At 57.0% G+C, this 15894-nt stretch overlaps 3 protein-coding genes across 4 annotated transcripts in view; all 3 read right to left on the bottom strand.

Annotated features, from left to right (window-relative positions):
* Positions 1-229, bottom strand: part of MEGF8 (multiple EGF like domains 8) — a 41242-nt gene extending 41013 nt beyond the window's left edge. Inside the window, exon 1 of the mRNA XM_065898647.1 lies at positions 43-229. Within this exon, the coding sequence (XP_065754719.1) occupies positions 43-229 (187 nt within the window). The remainder of the gene's footprint in view (positions 1-42) is intronic.
* Positions 230-1385: 1156 nt separating this feature from the next.
* On the bottom strand, positions 1386-9715 carry TMEM145 (transmembrane protein 145). 2 transcript variants are annotated; one of them, XM_065899169.1, is made up of 15 exons: positions 9583-9715; positions 8743-8817; positions 8549-8626; positions 8380-8466; positions 8186-8287; positions 7998-8082; positions 7820-7891; positions 7638-7706; positions 7232-7312; positions 7065-7143; positions 6824-6917; positions 5902-6074; positions 4910-5030; positions 2677-2883; positions 1386-2203 (listed from the first exon to the last, which is right to left on the bottom strand). In XM_065899169.1, exons 1-15 carry the CDS (start codon positions 9703-9705, stop codon positions 1955-1957), a joined length of 1695 nt encoding a protein of 564 aa, XP_065755241.1. In that variant the 5' UTR covers positions 9706-9715; the 3' UTR covers positions 1386-1954. The 2 variants fall into 2 exon arrangements, with proteins under 2 accessions (XP_065755241.1, XP_065755242.1); XM_065899170.1 differs by having other exon boundaries at positions 1652-1732; positions 8228-8287; positions 9583-9705.
* A 2029-nt stretch (positions 9716-11744) lies between these two features.
* On the bottom strand, positions 11745-12922 carry PRR19 (proline rich 19). Its single transcript, XM_065899609.1, has 2 exons — positions 12304-12922; positions 11745-12217 (listed from the first exon to the last, which is right to left on the bottom strand). Exons 1-2 carry the CDS (start codon positions 12920-12922, stop codon positions 11745-11747), a joined length of 1092 nt encoding a protein of 363 aa, XP_065755681.1.
* Between the last annotated feature and the right edge of the window lie 2972 nt (positions 12923-15894).

Raw genomic sequence — 15894 nt, 5'->3', positions numbered from 1 at the left:
TTAGCGCACCAGCCAGTGTGTGACCCACACGGCCCCACTCACCCTCGATGAGCCACTCGCAATTGCCATTGACGCTGTAGTTGCCCGCACCATCTGTCACGAAGCCTGGCGCCTCCCGCAGCACTTGCCGCTGTCCCTTGCAGTCCCCTGCCCGGGCCCCAGGGGACAGTGGCCACAGCACGGCAAAAGATAGAGCCAGCGCCGCAGCCAGAGCCCGGCCCAGGGCCATCGCTGCCTCCAGCACTGACCCTTACAGAGGGACGGGTCCTAAAGACCCGGAGAAGCCCCTCCGCCCGGTTTGAAGACCTGCAAATGCGACCTCTATAGATGGGACATGGCCTTGTAGACCAGGGAGGTCCAGGAGTCGCTGTCCCCGCGAAGGGAACCGCCGCTGTTGATGGGCTCTGGAAACCGAGGGGTGGGCCCTTATAGACCCATGGAAAAACCTGTAAATGGGGTCGTTACGTACGGGACAGACCCCTAGGGGCCACGGGAGTCCCTTATAGGCATGGGCCCCCATACGCTGGCTGACCCCATAAACGGGCCGCTGCAGGCCGAAATGGACCTTATAGACCACTGGGTCCCCAGTGGGCGAAGGGCTCTACAGCTCGGCGGGGGCCTACATAGAGTGCGGGCCGGGCCTGGCCCGGAAAGTCCTCCGGGAGAGACGCCCCTCCAGCCAGGGGCGGGGCGCGAGCGGGTGCCCAGGGCAGAGTCAGTCTTCAGGGGCTCAGGCCTGGACACCACAGACGAACTCCCTTGCTCACCCACCCGCGCCTCCCTTCCGAGCCGGATGAGCCAGAGCAGAAAGATGAAGGGACGCTCGGGCCAGAGCGGCCCCGGGAAGACCCGCTTGGAGGGCGAGAGGGTGGGGGCCGAGTGGCCGCGATGGGAGGCACTACGGAAAGGAGGCGAGAGTCGCGGAGACGCAGGTCAGAGCGGCCCTGGGAGGACTGCGAAGCACCCAATCCCACCCCTCCACAGAGGGAGACTTCCGGAAACTTCCCCGCCCATTTGTTCCTAAACGCATGCGCAGCAGTGACCTCCTTGGCTAGTGAAGTGAGAACCACACATGCGCAGTGCTAAAATCTTAACCCGAACTCCCGGCGCAGGTGGCTGAGCGAACCGTCGGCCACTGGAGGGCGCCTCTACCTCTAACTGGGGAAGAGAAGGTAAAAATAAAGAAGCCGTACAATAAGAGGACTCTGCTAGATGATGATTCATATTTTCAGGGCTCCCAGATTCTGGGTCAACAAAAGGTCAGGTTTTGCAGGCCCCTCCCAAGATACCATTTCACAGTTGGGCGCACTGTGGTCCCGAGCCTGGAACGGTTCTTGCTCAGCCCCGTCTCTGAGCGCTGTCAAGGTGTAGAAGAGCCCATCCTATTAAAGATAAAAACTCAACGAATCCTCTTTATTTTGGCAAGAAGGGGAAAAAAGTCTTTCTGCCAAGGACCTGAGGGAGGGCCTTCGAGATGGAGATAGGGTGAACAGAGTACGGGTGCTAGGTCACAGAGATCCCAAGGGAAGGTAGGAGTCGAGACTAGCTTCACAACATCCGTCCCGGGAGCGGTGGCTCGGGGTCGCAGAGTCCTGGAGAGTCACAGGCAGGGTCCCGGCGATCGTCACTGGTTTTCCGGGGTCCGGCGGGGTCAGAGGTCTCGGAGGGGGCCAGGGGGCCGGAGGTCACGGAACAGCGGGAGCCCAGAATCCGGTGCCGCTCGGGGCAGGGGCTGAGGGAGGGGACGGGGAGAGCGGCTCCCGCGGGACCGTTTGGCACAAGAGTCGGGGGAAGGGTCGGGAGCGGGACACTACGCACCCCTACCTGGGCGCGCGGGGTGGGGAGGTTTGGGAAGGCCGGGGTTGGCAGAGCCCTGGGGCCGGGATAGAGCGGGGATCCGGAGCCCGGCCGGGGCCCGGCGCGCGGCCCATGGGGCAGGCGCGGGCAGGGGTGCTCAGACCGGGGGTGCGGTGCCCCCGGCCGTGTGCATGCTGAAGTATTCGGTGAAGCCGGTGTGCGGCGCCGCTGTCTGGGGCACGAGCGGCTGGTAGGGTGGCGTCGGGCCATCCCAGCTCGGGTCGGCCGCCTTGGGGAACCGAGAGGAAGGGGGCGGGGAGGCCGCGCCCCGCTCGGCCATGGTCACCACGCGGCCCCTCGGGGCCACCGCCGCCGCCACCGCTGTCTCCTCCACCTGCTTCCCGGCCTGGGAGGGGGGTCAGGGTCAGAGGCCGTCCAGGACCCACGGGGGGCAGATGCGGCCCCGAAGGCCCGTCCCTCTTCCCCCGATGATCCCCCCTCCCGAGGTGTGGGCGCAGGTGTCAGTCAGGGGCGCCTGGACAGTGGGGCCAGGTACTCAAGGGGCGGCGTCGGGGTGCGCCGGGCGAACTCCGGCGGCGGCCGGGGAGGCGGGGGAGAACCGCGGAAGGCCGCCGGCGGCGGGGGCACCGCGCGGGGTGTCCGAGGGGGCGTACGCAACAGCGCCAGGACCCAGTCCGGCAAGGTGGGCGCGGGCGCCGGGGGATGGTCGCGGCGCGGCGTTGGGGCGCTGGGGGTGCGAAAAGCAGGGGGTGGGCTCAGGCGCCTGGACGTGGAGGGCGGTGGAGGGGCCGGGAGCGGGGTCAAGTACTCCAGGGGCGGCGCCAGCAGCTCCTCCGGCGCCGGGGCCGCGGGGCTTACGCAGGAGGTGGGCGGGGGGATGGAGAAGAGCTCCGTGAAGTTGGGCACCGAGTCGCTGATGAACGTCACGTTCCCGTAGACGTGTTCCGGGAAGGTCTTGTCTGCGGATTGGCTTCCTCCGGGGCCTGGGGCTCCGGCCGAGGCGATCTGCGACGTGCGCACGTGGTACGGGAAGTTCTTGTTGGCCGCCGAAGGGCGTGTCATGATCTGGGGCGAAGGGCAGGCGCAGGTTGGAGAAGGACTGTCCAGGCCTCAGGCTGCCTCCATAAACATGAGGCCCTGAGGATTCCCCTTCACTTGACATCCCCGCTTCCCTGAAACCGTTCAACTGGATTAGACGCCTCCTCTGAGCTCTCGCAGTACCCTGGCCTCTAACCTTTCCCGTCCATCACAACTCTTGCTACTCTGCCGATGCTTCCTCCATCAGAGCCCTGGTCAGCCAGTTGTCACTGGATGGTTAAGCTTCAGCACCCTACTCTGTCTAGTGTGATAGCTACTAGTCATATGTGGCTACTTAAGTTCAAATTAATCAAAATTAAACTGAAACTTCCATTTCTCAGTCACACTAGCCACATTTAAGCGCGCAACAGCCGCATGTGGTTAGCAGCTATCGTGTGGGACAGCACAGATTGTAGAATATTTTCATAAACACAGGAAGTTCAACTGGACAGCAACTGACAGACTCCAGAATGTTAGCTCCAGGAGGGCAGGTACTTGACTGTTCTCTTCCCTGCTGAATCCCCAATACCTTTAGAACAGTGCCTGACACACACAAGCTCTCAAGAAATATTGGTTGAATGCAGAGATGTCTCCTGAATTAGCTGGCAGGCCATGAGGGCAGGGACCGGGTGTGACCCTAGCACTGCAACACGGGAGCCCAGCACAGTCCCTCTAAGGTAGTTGCTGAATAAGTGAACAAGGAGCTGAAACCGAAGAACAGTAGAGTGCCAGAGGTGGAGCTGTGCTGAGCTAACACGCGCATTTTTAGGAAGGAAACTGGTTGAAGGTTAAGTATAACAGAAAGGGCACCCCACCTCCCAGCCCCACAGCTCACTGAGTGTGGGATCTGGGACACATTGACTAAACTCCCAGGGCCTCACTGCAGAAAAGGGGTTACAGTGCCTACTTGGAAAGATGAAGAGAGGGTGGAAATGAAAACCACTGGTGCAGAGCCTGGCACATGGTGGGTTCTCAGCATTTCTCCTCTCTCTGTCTCTTTGTGACTTCCTGGAACAGAGCCGCCAGAGGGACTGTCCCAGGAAAGTGAGTCTGTACCTAAGGTTCTAGGGTAGAACATGCGGGACCTGGCCCCCTCTGTCAGTGGCCCAGTATATTCCCTGCAAAGAATACATGGTGGACCCCTTGCGTCAGGAGGCGGGGTCTTCAGCAATGCCTATTTCCCTGTGTGATTCCTTCTTATGCCAGATCTTGTGGTCTGCTGGAGAAGGATTGGGTTCAAAGTCCCCCTGCCCCCCACCACCGAAGGCCATGGAGCCTGGCAGGTCACCTCCCTTCTCTGGGCTTTAGCTTCCCCTCTCTGTATAGTGGGTTCAGTGACAGTTATCCATCCTGTCTGGGGTTGCTCTGCCATTTAAACAAGAGGACGAAATAAATGCACGTGAGTGTTCCCAACATGAAACAGAGGCTGGTTTGAGACAGGTGTCCATTGAATGGTGGATGGATGGATGGATAGATGGATAGAAGAACTGTCAGCCAGAAGGCCAGATAGGATGTAAACCAAGGCAAAGAAGAGGTTTGGTGCTCAAACCCTCTGCTGCCGTTCAGATTTAGGCCCCCTGAAGCCCCAGCCTGACCCAGCCCAGTTGCTTCTTCCTGTGATAGAGCAGCAGAGATGGAAGAATGGGGGGCGGGGAGAGACCAAGGGGCTTAGGGAAGGCAGTGGGGATACAGAAGGGAAGAGTGAGAGTCTAGGGACACAGGGTCAGGATGGAAATGGGGAGGGGGGCAAAGAAAGAGGGTGGGGTTGGGGGAAGAGGCCAGGACACAGAAGTGGGAGAGAGGAATAGAAGAGGGTGGACTCTGGGGGATACAGTGGAATAGCCTGCCAGAACCCAGCAGGCTCTCAGTAAGTGTCTATTGAATGACTAAAGGGATGAAGTGAAGGAAATGGATCAAGAGCTCAGAACAGAAGGTTCAGGCAGCTCAGGCGTGGAGAGCCTCATGCATCCTCCACCCATTGGTTTCCCATCCCCAACTGGATGCCCAGCCTCACCAGGAACACGCCGTGGGCATACAAATGGATCCCCAGCTGGATGCCATTGACAATCTTCTCCCGGGCCCACTTGGGGATCCCAAAGTTGGCGATCAGGGCCATGACCGGAACTGCAAAGAACCTGAAGGGGAGGTATTGGGTCTGTAGAGTCACTGGCCCTGCCTTCCACCCCACCCCATGGCCCCAAATACCCTGCTATGCACACACATAGGTCCCGAGTGGGTCCCAAACTGGAGGGAAGCCAGTGTGACCTTCAGAAGCCAGAGGTTAAAAGGAGACAGGAATCCCACTGGCATGGGAAATTTGGGAGGGGGGGCAAGGAGTAGGTTGAATTTAACTCAGTTCTATCCCACCCCAATCCTGGCACCTGATAGGAAATCTATAGATGTTTGATGAATGAATTAACATATGATGAAAACAATTAAAGACTTACTGCATGCCAGACCTGTTTCTAAGCATTTCACATACATACGCTCATCTAACTCTCACAGTGACTCTATAAGGCAGGTACAACCTCCAGCCCCATTAAACAGGTGAGGAAACCGAGGCAGAGAGAATTTAATTGACTTGTATAAGGTCACACAGTTTACAAGCTTTAGAACTGGGTCTAAACCCAGGCAATCTGGCTTAGAATCCATCTACTTTACTGCTGTGTTATGTTGAATAAAAAATATCACAACTAGCTTTTATTGGACATTTACTATGTGCCGGACTCGAAGCCCTCATCTGTTGCCCTATGCATACTCAAGATAACCCTTTGCAGGAGATACCCCTGACAACCTTTCTTTATGCGCAAGTAACCTGAGGCACTCTTTTTTTCACTATGGGAAAGTAATTATTTCCAGGTTACAAAGTGAGTAAGTGGCAGACTCTGGTGACAGCTGCCTAACTTGAAAGCCCGTCTGCCTCCAAGAGGAGGGTTTGAGTTGGGAAGAGCCATTTTTGAGAAGCCAGGGAAGGCAGGGACAGGTTGGGGCCCCAGCACGTCTCACCAGAGGGTGTAGGCAGCAAAGAAGGGCACATAAAAGGGCTGCTTCTCTGGGAAGTGGCGCAAGGAGATGAGCACGGCATAGCAGAACCACACGTAAGCTGCCACCTGTAGCCCGATGAGCCCGTAGCCCGCTGGCGACTCATACGTGTACAGTACCTGGCCCGGGTCAAAGAACTGGACCCAAGGGAGAAGGCTGGTCATAGCCCTGGCCTCCAACCCTCCACACAGGGACCCCAGACCCCACCCTCAGGTACCCAAGGGGCAGAGGTACTTGGTCAGGACAGAGGCAGCAGGAGAATGAGTGATAGAGATGAAAGCATATAGAAGTAGAGAGAGAGGGCAAAAAGATAGAGAATATATCTGCTACCATGGGCCCGACACAGGGGGCTAAACAGCACCATGTGTAAGCTTTTCCATTTGCATCAACTTGACGAAATAGGTCTTATTTTCACCCCACTTCACAGAAGGGGAAACTGAAGCTAAGCAGGAAGACTTTCGGCCAAAGTCAAGGTGATATAAAGCCTTAGAGAAGTCCCCTGGGGTAGGTAAGATCCTCCTAATTTTACAGAAGAGGAAACAGGCCCAGAGAGGGGGGCCATCAGCCAAGGTTAGCCAGCTGGGAAGTGGGAGAACCAGAGCGGAATCCAGGTCTGTGTGACTCCCGAACTTAATCACGACACTGAGCATTAAATGTGACAGACAGTGAGAGACAGAGGGAGGAGGAAGAGAGCTACTCTGAGATGGTGAAGAGGGGAGGAATGCACTTAGACAGATGGGAAGGCGGAAAACCACAGAGTGGGAGAGAGAGAGCCAGGAAGAGCGCGATGTGGGGAAGGGCTAGCAGACAGGTGGAAGAGGCCACCAAAAGCTTTGAAGGGCGAGGAGGATGGGGCAGAGCCTGAGCAGTGGCAGGCAGGACTCACCTTGGCCTCATAGATGAGCAGCACCACGTGGGTGAGGGTGTACAGGGTCATGTAGACAGACAACTTCACCGAGCCCGAGTGGCTGATGCGGCCCCTGGCGGCAGGCCGTGAGGGGGGACAGCAGGGGTGGGGGCCGTCAAGAGAGGAGGGGGCAGCCACCCCCCCAGCCCAATCTCTGCCCTGCTCCCTAGCCCAGCCACCACCCGCCCGACAGTGGTCCCTCCCGCCCCAGCCTGGGCACCGTGTCACCGTGAATCCCTTCCCCAGAAGGATGAGCATCAGCAGGAAGATGAGGAAGCTGGAGGAGAAGAGCAGCTTGGCTGGTAGGAGGGAGGAGAGGGCAGCTCAGACACAGGGCTCAAATTGCAGAGGAGCCCCGGCACCCTCCCGGGTCCACTTCATTCTCACCCAAGATCTTCAGACTCTCATTGCTAATGCCATCAGTGGCATATTGGCCCCAGTAGATGCAGAAGAACAGGAGGCTCAGGACTGAGGGGAGGATGGGCAGAGAGAGGAAAGGACAGAAAGCAGCTTTAGGGCATCACTGTTCCCTAACACTATGATCCAGATGACCAAAACCCTTTCTTCACCCCCATCAGGATTCTAGACCCTTTATTCTCACTGACCTCCTAGGAAACTCTGGAGTCCAGGCCCCAGACCCCTCCTCCCTCTGACCCAGGAGTCCAGGCCCCCAGCCCCTCCTCTCCCAGGGCCCAGGAGTCCAGGTCCCCAGCCCCTCCTTGCTTAGGCCCAGGTATGTGAGCCCTAAGGCCCTCCTCCCACAGAACTCAAATTGCAATACTCTAAAGCTCACCCTCCACTCCTGCTGCAGCCATGAACATCTTATAAGTCGTGTGGAGCAACTGACGACCTTTCAGCAAATCTGGAAGGAGGGTAGGGGAAGGCTGTACACAGCAGGAAGGGAGAGCAGCTCATCTCCTCCAACCTGGTTTCCCCTCCCCCATCTCTCCCCCACACCCCATGTGCTGGACTCACATCCAAAGTAACAGGAGAGGAAGAAGATGAGGATGAAGACGAGAAGGAAAGTCACATCTGTCTCCAGGATCCCTGCCAATTTGGTGGAAGGAGGAAACCATGCAGTCAGGATGGGTGTCCCTCAACAGGCTCCCAGCTCTGGGCTCCCACAAAAGATCCTGGATCCCCATATGCTCACCAAACTCATCAGCAGAGAAATGCCGTGTCCAGAAAGACTTGCCATTGGTGAGGACCATCTCATACTCCAGCTGCAGCCCATCTCCCTGTGGGGAGTGTGGAGGCCTAAGGGGGGCCCTGGGCAGGGAGGGGGTCGGCAGGAAGGCAAGGAGGAGAAGGCAGGCCCCGGTTGCCGGCCCAGCCCCTTACCCCACACTTGCTGAGTGCAATGTACCACCACCTTTCACGCACTGAGCGGAAGCTGCGGCCGCTAGAGCAGCTCAGGTAGCGTATTCCCTCCTCTGACACCACCTGGGGAGGAGCAAGAAGGCTGAAGCCTGCCTGTGCCTCCCCCTGGCCCTTGACCTCCAGCACCTGCCCATTCCCCCAGACTGGGCCCATACCTGACAGCCTGACCAGGCATACTGGGTGGTGAGGTTGATGACCTGGTTGTTCTCTGGCCTGATCACTGACTCCTTGGCCAGGCAGTCCTAGGGGAGGCAGGGCCATGGTCACTCCTTGGCTAGCTTCGACCTTACCCCTCTTCCCCTACACCCTCCTCACAGACTTCACCTTGTCCCCTGCCTTGTACACGGCTGGCCACTGGGATGGGTCGTCGAAATAGAGGAGGATGTTCTGACAGCACTTGGCCTGCAGACCCAAAGATTTGGGGGGTTGGGGGAGCATAGGGAGCTGGGGTAACCCTTGCCTTGGGAAGCCAAGGGAGCATCCAGCCTTAGCATGGTGAGTGCTTGGGGAAGGCTCACCTCAGGGTATCGGAAACGGAAGTCCAGTCGGCCGTAATCCGAGAGGAAGCAAAATCTCGTCAGGAACACCCAGTCCTGGAAAAGGGGCCCACTCAGACCCTCTTCTGAGTCCCTTGAGAACTCTCGACTCCACAGACACCCCCCCAAATTTTCTTCCCTACCCTGGAATACCTGGTTTCCCAAGAAGCATAAGGGGACCAAGTCACCTCCAAAATTCTTCTGTGATCCTTTCACCTTGGTTCCAGGATTCCTCCTTCAGATGCCCCCACCCCCAAGTTTCTTCGCCTCCTTTCAAACACTTCTCCCATTTGCCAGGTGCCTGAGAAAGACCCTGGAGGGCCAGATCCCCATCCTGGACACCTTGCATCAGGGATACCGTCCCACTGGCTTTCCTCTAATTATCCACACACGCCCTCACGGTGGTCTCAGAGACCATCAGGTGCTGGGGAGTATTCCAAACGGCCCTCTCCTGGTCCTGAACAGGAGTGTGAACTCAGGCTCAATGCGCAGTGAAAAGTGCTGTCCCTTCAGCACCACCTCGGCGTCCCCCACCCCCACCCCAAACTCCGACTCTCCCAACCCGGCCCCCCTCCTCGCCCAACTCTGACCTCAATGTCCCTCCTACAATCTCCGAGTCTCCTCTCGACCCAATGGCCCCCCCTCAGCCTCAACCCAGACCCAGTCCCGCACTGTGCCTGCCCACCTCCCACCCCACCCCCCGCGCAGCACTGAGAGACCGCCCGGGAGAGGCGGCAGGGGGCGGGGCGGCACCTGCCCCCTCCCTTCCCTCTCGTCCCTCGAGGGCCCGGCGGGTGGCAGGGGAGGGCCCGGCGCGCTCACCTCCTTGGAGCTGAGGTTGCCCCTCACATACTTGGCCCGGGCGCGGGGGGGCAGTGGCAGCAGCAGGAGTAGCAGCGGCGGCAGCAGCAGGCGGCGCAGAGCGGGCGCGCGCGGGGGCTCCATTCCACCCGCTCCGGCCCCAGCTCGGGCTCCGCTCCGGCTCCCACTCCGGCCCGGCGACGGCGGCGAGAGCGCGCGGGCCGGCTGGCGCGCGCCCCCGATTAAAGGGGCCGCCGGGAGCCGCGTTCCCTGCCCCCTCCTCCAGGATGACCCGGCCTGGACCCTTCCCAATCCCCGTGGGAGGGGACGCCTCTTTCCCGTCCTCTCCACGCCTCCGCAGCCTCAGTCCTCCCCTCTGGGAATCTCCCTGGTACCTCAAGCTCCCCGTGTCCTAAAGTGAACTCACATTCCCCCAAGCCAAGTATCCTCCTCCAGACTGCCATCTCAGGATGGCCCACAACCCCCAGGCCCCAGCTCTGTCCTGACCTCCCCCCAGTTTAGTCCCCAAACTGCTCTTTGACTGCCCATCCCCGCCCCCATAACAGCCATCACCATCTGTGACCATCACAAATTCCACGCACTCTGTGAAGTGCCTACAGAGACACAGAGGCACAGAGTAGGCAAACCACTTGTTCTGGGTCACACAGCTCCGAGGTGGCAGAGAGCCTTCAGCCACAACCACTACACCCTGCTGCCTGACCCTGCCCTGTCACTGCTTACCAGGGTCTGAAACCAGCTGCTGTGAGGCAGAAGAGGTGGTATTGTGAGAAACCCACAAGCAAACTCTGAAATCAATTTCTTGGGCTCAAATCCCAGCATTGCCACTTCCTTCCCATAAAACCTCAGCCAAGTCACAGTTGTGTGACCTCCCAGTCCAGTCCCCTACACCCTGGTACTGACTTTATGGTTTCCCTGTGGGCAATGGGGAGCCCTGGAAAACCTTTACAGAGTACAGTCCAAGCCCCTCAGCTTCGTTTTCCTGATCAGATTCCAACACGTTTCCAGCTTCATCCCTCCCCCTCCACTGCAGAAAATCTGCTGCTCCTCAAAATATCATTTTAAAAAACTTTCTAAGTCAGGAGGCCAAGCAGGAAACGTAAATGTGTGAAATGCTTTCAAAGGAGAGTGTGGACCCCACAAAAAAGGAGCCTCTGCTACTTGGCTTCAGCCAGTTGTTAACAGGAGGGATAGTAGGTCTGCTGCCAGGTTTCTTTCCTTCCTCCTTCCCTCCCTCTCCTTGCCTCTCTCCCTCCCTCCCTCCTTCCCTCCTTCCTTCCTTCTCTCCTTCCTTTCTCCTTCGTTTCTTTCTCTCTTTCCTTTCTTTCTTTATTTTGAGAGAGAAGCTAGAATTTATTTTTATTCAAATCAAGCACACTGGTTTGTAACAGTACATAACTGATTCTAAAATGTTAAATATACTGTAGCCCAAAGAAAAAAGTCTGTCGCCATATCCAGGCCTCATGTGTCATTCCTGCCCGGATCCTGCACACACACTGCTCCTGTGCCCACCAGACCAGAAGCCTCTCATAGGCAGAGCCCAGACGTGACTCACTCTAGATCCCAGCATGGCCTAGGGATATAGGATGAATGAAAATGGTCCCACATCCCCTATTTGCCCTCCACCAGGCCTTGCACATGCTGTTCCACAGAAGAGCATTTCTAGATTGCCTGAAATACTCTTTTCCTTCTCTACTAGCAAGTTTCTACCAAACTTAAAAAATATAAGGGTCTTATGTCAACTCCCTCATCAGCAGGGCAGAGTCATGACTCCCTCCTTGGACTCCCTCAGCCCCTGCACCTCTCTCTCTCCCAGATGCAACCACTAGGGCTGAAACTGTCTGTGTTCACCACTGTACTGGGAGTCCCCTGGGGACACAGCCTCAGTCTCACTCACTCTGGAGCCCCAGCATTATCAGAGCTCAGAGTTGAACACATAGTTGGCCTCAGTGGGTGGATGTGTTAGACTGACTGAAGGCCCCTGGGCCTTAGGAAGGGGACAAGTGACAGTACCTTCCCCTCTACCCTGGACCCAGAACTCAGAGCTAGGAAAAGCTGCTCTCCTGGGCCAGCCACTCACTAAAAACCAAGAGGATCATGAGGAAGGTACTTTATTGAAGTGATCAGAGTATGGGATTCCTTCCCCCAACCCAGCCTCAGCCTGCTCAGTACAGTCTCATGGGTGGAAAGCACCAGGCCTCTGGGCTGCTCCGGGCCACAACCCAGGAGAGGCTGGGCAGTGGGGCAGGGGGGCTGGGGCTCCAGTCCAGGGCAGAGGTTCGGGACAACAAGGGTGATGGTGGCTGAGGCAGGGGTTGTGGTGGGCCAATCCCCCAGGGCCGGGGAGGGGGAGGTGTGTCTACCAGCCAGATGCTTTTCAGCAGATCAAAGGCTGTTGGGGGGCCGCAGGCCGCCCCAGATGGCGAAGGCAACGAGGACAATGCGGGTGGCCAGGGACCTTTAGGTGGTGCCAGGTTCACCGGGTACACAGTAGGAGTGCCGGAGGTGTGAGGCACGGCGAAGGTGAGCTCCTTTGTCCCCTCTCGCCTCCTCTGCCTCCCCTCCCCTGGGGCCTCCTCAGGGCTGTTGATCCAGGAGGATGTCATCCTTTGTCTCTCAGGGCCCTTAGGCTTGGTCCCTGGCACAGAGGAAAGAAGCATGGGGCACAGCTGAGATAGAGCAGACAAAAGAAAAGGAAACTCAGGGGGCAGGAGGGGAGCTCACCTGGCAAGTGTGGCTGGCAGCCCCGGAGCACCAGAGTAAGGTCAGGCACACAGCCATGGCAGGCCTGTAAGGTGCCCACGATGGCATCCCTGGCCTCTTGTACTAGGTTCCTCCTGGGGAAGGCCTGTGGCAGAATCAGCTGGCATTGCAGCTCCCCCAGCAGCTGCCCCAAGCCAGGGAGCTGGGGGGGACTGGGTGGGCCTGGGCCCGAGGCTCCAGGCACTTGGTTTTCCTTGCCCCTTGACGGTGGGGCTGGTTCTTGGGCCCTGCCTGGGCTTGGGGAGGACTTGGTGGGGAGTGCAGGGGTGCCTGACTCTAGGGACCCACTGCTAAGCAGTCGTGCCACGTCCAGAGATTTCACCTCGTGGCTGAAGAGACCCCAGTGCTCCCGGCTCAGGCGCCCCTGGGTTATGACCACGAGCTTGGGGGCAGCAGGTGCCACAGAATTCCGGAGAACCACATGTGGATCCCGACTGGCCACGGCAGGATCCTGATGGGCCAATGACCGGCGACTGCCCACCAGGGCCTCATTACGCTCCCGCCTGGTCTTCCGACGGCGGACTCGACCAGGTTTCTCAGGCTGCTGGAAAGGCTTGAGGGCTGGCCCCCTGGGGTCCATGGTGCCCTGGAAGATAAAAGACAGGGTGGTTGGGCTTCCCTGGTGGCGCAGTGGTTAAGAATCCGCCTGCCAATGCAGGGGACACGGGTTCGAGCCCTGGTGCGGGAAGATCCCACATGCTGTGGAGCAACTAAGCCCGTGTGCCACAACTACTGAAGCCCGCGCACCTAGAGCCCGTGCTCCGCAAGGAGAGAAGCCACCGCAATGAGAAGCCTGTGCACCATAACCAAGAGTAGCCCCCGCTCGCCACAACTAAAGAAAGCCCGCACGTAGCAAAGAAGACCCAACGCAGACAAAAATAAATAAATGAAATCAATTTAAAAAGAAAAAAATAAGACAGGGTGGTCATCAGCATACAGATAACTCAAAGACCTAGAAGTGAGTAGCGAGAAGAGATGGTTTGGGGTGAGCTGGGAGTACTATTTAGAGACACAAGATGAGACAAAGGGATTGGTAGAGAGCAACTGGAAAAGGCTTGGTCAGGGTAAGGTCAGAAAAAAAGGCAGGGTCATAGGAGTAGGATGAGGTCAAGGGAGTCATGCTGAACGGCAAGATTTATCAGGGGATAGAGAAAGGGTTAGAGAGAACAGGGATATGAAGAAATAGCTAAAAAATGGGGAATGGGAAAGGGATCATGATATTGGCGGGATCTGGTGAACCAGAAAGGGACTTTGGACAGACGAGAAATCCAGGGGTAAAGGAGGTACTGGAGAATGTAGAAAGTGGAGAGAGATGGTAGAGAGAGAAGGGCAGGAAAGAAAATGGAAGTTGGAGAAAAAGAGAATAACTCGGGAGGGCAGAAAGGGCAACAGAGGAGCTATCAGGGACAGGGGCCTGGTCATAGAAGCGGGTAGGAAACAAGGCTGCGTGGGGCAGATGAGGTTGGGAAGGGAGTACAGTTGGTGGCGGCAGGGAAGGGGAAGGGCCCCTCACCTTCTCCTGTCCCCAACGAACCCCGCCCCCCCCACCCGCCCACTCCACGTGGCTGTGGGGTACAATGGCTTATTTTCGGCGGTGACCCAAGCTCTCAACGTGCCTGATACTCTTCCGGGTCTCACACAGGGCCTCGTGCAAGCACGCATGCGCGTGCCCCTCCCACGCCCTTTGGCTCCCCACCCCCACCCCAAGAGGCACAGGCCCAGGGGCACGTGCCAGCTGCCCAGAGTGCAGGTTATAGCCCCGCCCCTCCCGACCTCACATTCGGAAGCCTCTTTCATTTGCCCTTAGGCACCTCCTATCCACCAATTGGCTGTGAGGTCCACTAGGCCCGCCCCCTTCCTCAATGCTGATTGGTTTAGACATCTATCGCGGACTTTCTCTCTGGAGCCCGGAGATGTAGGCGAAGCCAAGGGGGAGAAGGGCTACGGGAGCCCTACACACAGCCAGTCTCCAAGCCGTCACAGGCTTTATCCCTAGAGAGTCAGTATAGTGTCGTCATTTAGAGCTAGGCTCTAGAGCAGACCTACACTACCTAGGTTCAAATGCCCAGGCACATTTGAGCTCTGTGACCTCGGAAAAGTATGTAACTGCTCAGAGCTTCAGTTTCCTAATCTGTAAAATGGAGTTGGTATCTTCTCCTTCTTATAACTGCTGTAAGTATGAAATAAGCCAACATACAATTTGAAAACAGTGCTTGGTGAATGGATGCCTGTAAATTTTGTTTCTCACTACACTTGTCCCCTTAGACTGTTTCTTTTTTTGTTTTTTTTTTTGGCCGCGTGGCTTGCGGGATCTCAGTTTCCTGACCAGGGATTGGACCCCGGCCCACAGCAGTGAAAGCCCAGAATCCTAACCACTAGGCCACCAAAATCAAGGTATGCCGGGGTATTCCCCATACCCTAATAAGCTATATTCTGTATTACCTGGTAATGTTGCTTGCCCAACCTTCACTATCTTTCAAAGCCGAACTCCTTAGATACTACTCCTTCTAGGAAATCCCTCACCCTGAGTCCTTCTCTTTCTTCTCCCACAGAGGTCCCCTGTGCATTCCTTAATCACAGCCTTGATCGCTCCCTCAGCTTTGTGTCTGGATCTGCCTCCCCCAACACGCTGGGACAAGGCCAGGATCTGACCCATTCCTTTAATACTCATTCAGCAAGTACGTGTGAACAGCCATAGATAGTACTTCGTATTAATACTGTGAGTCAGGCCCTGTTCCAGGCGAGTGGATTGAGGCAAAACACAAACACAATAAATAAGATTCATCTCTGTATCTCAGTATCAACCTACCTAGAAGGAATGAATAGATAGGAAGATCCCATCTGGGAGTGGAGCTACAGGAATATGAGCAGGACTTTGAGGGTGGTGTGGGACCCCCACCTGGTCCCCCAGAACAGGGAGATCTGGGAAGACTTGAGGACTGAGATTAATTTGGGGCAGGAGGTGGGGGGCAGCGACCTTAGGTGGCCTTGGCTGTGGATGTAGGTTTTGGAGCTCAGACACACCCAACTGAAGTTGTTGGTCAGCCATACGTTTAGGGAGGGGAGCAGAGGCCACAGATCTGTAAGATGAGCTGCGCGGGAGGGGCTCCAGGCTGGACGTGGGCCTTGCAGCATCTCTAATTTCCTTTATCTTTCTGCATCTTCTACTACTCTCTTTGCAGGGTAATGTCTGTAATGCAAAGACATATAGTTTAGAAATTATGCCATAAAAACTGGCATAATTTGAGCAGGGGAGGCCCATGAGCAGATAGGCTCACTAAGGTCCTGGCACTGCCTTGGCGTGAGTGTCTCCTTACAGCTGAGCCTCTAATTTTCACATTTCCATCCTCCTTTTCTCTCCCCCACGTCAGAAGAAAATGGGAGCGTCCCTTCCTTGCCAGGTGCGTTTGAGCCACCCCCTCAAAGATCCAAGCATGGACTCGTCCACTCACTCCCCTACCACCACGTGAATGAGACACACAGACACAGACACACACCCCCACACACAGTAGGTGGTTCCTTCCCCACATTTCTCGCCCTATAGCAAATGGT

This window comes from Phocoena phocoena, chromosome 20 (genome assembly GCF_963924675.1).
Source record: "Phocoena phocoena chromosome 20, mPhoPho1.1, whole genome shotgun sequence".
Taxonomy (NCBI): Eukaryota; Metazoa; Chordata; class Mammalia; order Artiodactyla; family Phocoenidae; genus Phocoena; species Phocoena phocoena.
Note: the sequence above shows the minus strand (reverse complement) of the source record. Positions and strands in the feature narration are given on the sequence as shown.

Excerpts from the sequence above, each read along its gene's own strand:
- PRR19 (XM_065899609.1), bottom strand. The coding sequence starts at position 12,922 with ATGGACCCCAGGGGGCCAGCCCTCAAGCCTTTCCAGCAGCCTGAGAAA. Across the intron at positions 12,218-12,303 it reads CTGCCAGCCACACTTGCCAG|GGACCAAGCCTAAGGGCCCT; the intron begins GTGAGCTCCCCT and ends CCTCTGTGCCAG.
- TMEM145 (XM_065899169.1), bottom strand. The coding sequence starts at position 9,705 with ATGGAGCCCCCGCGCGCGCCCGCTCTGCGCCGCCTGCTGCTGCCGCCG. Across the intron at positions 8,818-9,582 it reads GCAACCTCAGCTCCAAGGAG|GACTGGGTGTTCCTGACGAG; the intron begins GTGAGCGCGCCG and ends CCCCTTTTCCAG. Across the intron at positions 7,144-7,231 it reads TGAGAGTCTGAAGATCTTGG|CCAAGCTGCTCTTCTCCTCC; the intron begins GTGAGAATGAAG and ends CCCTCCTACCAG.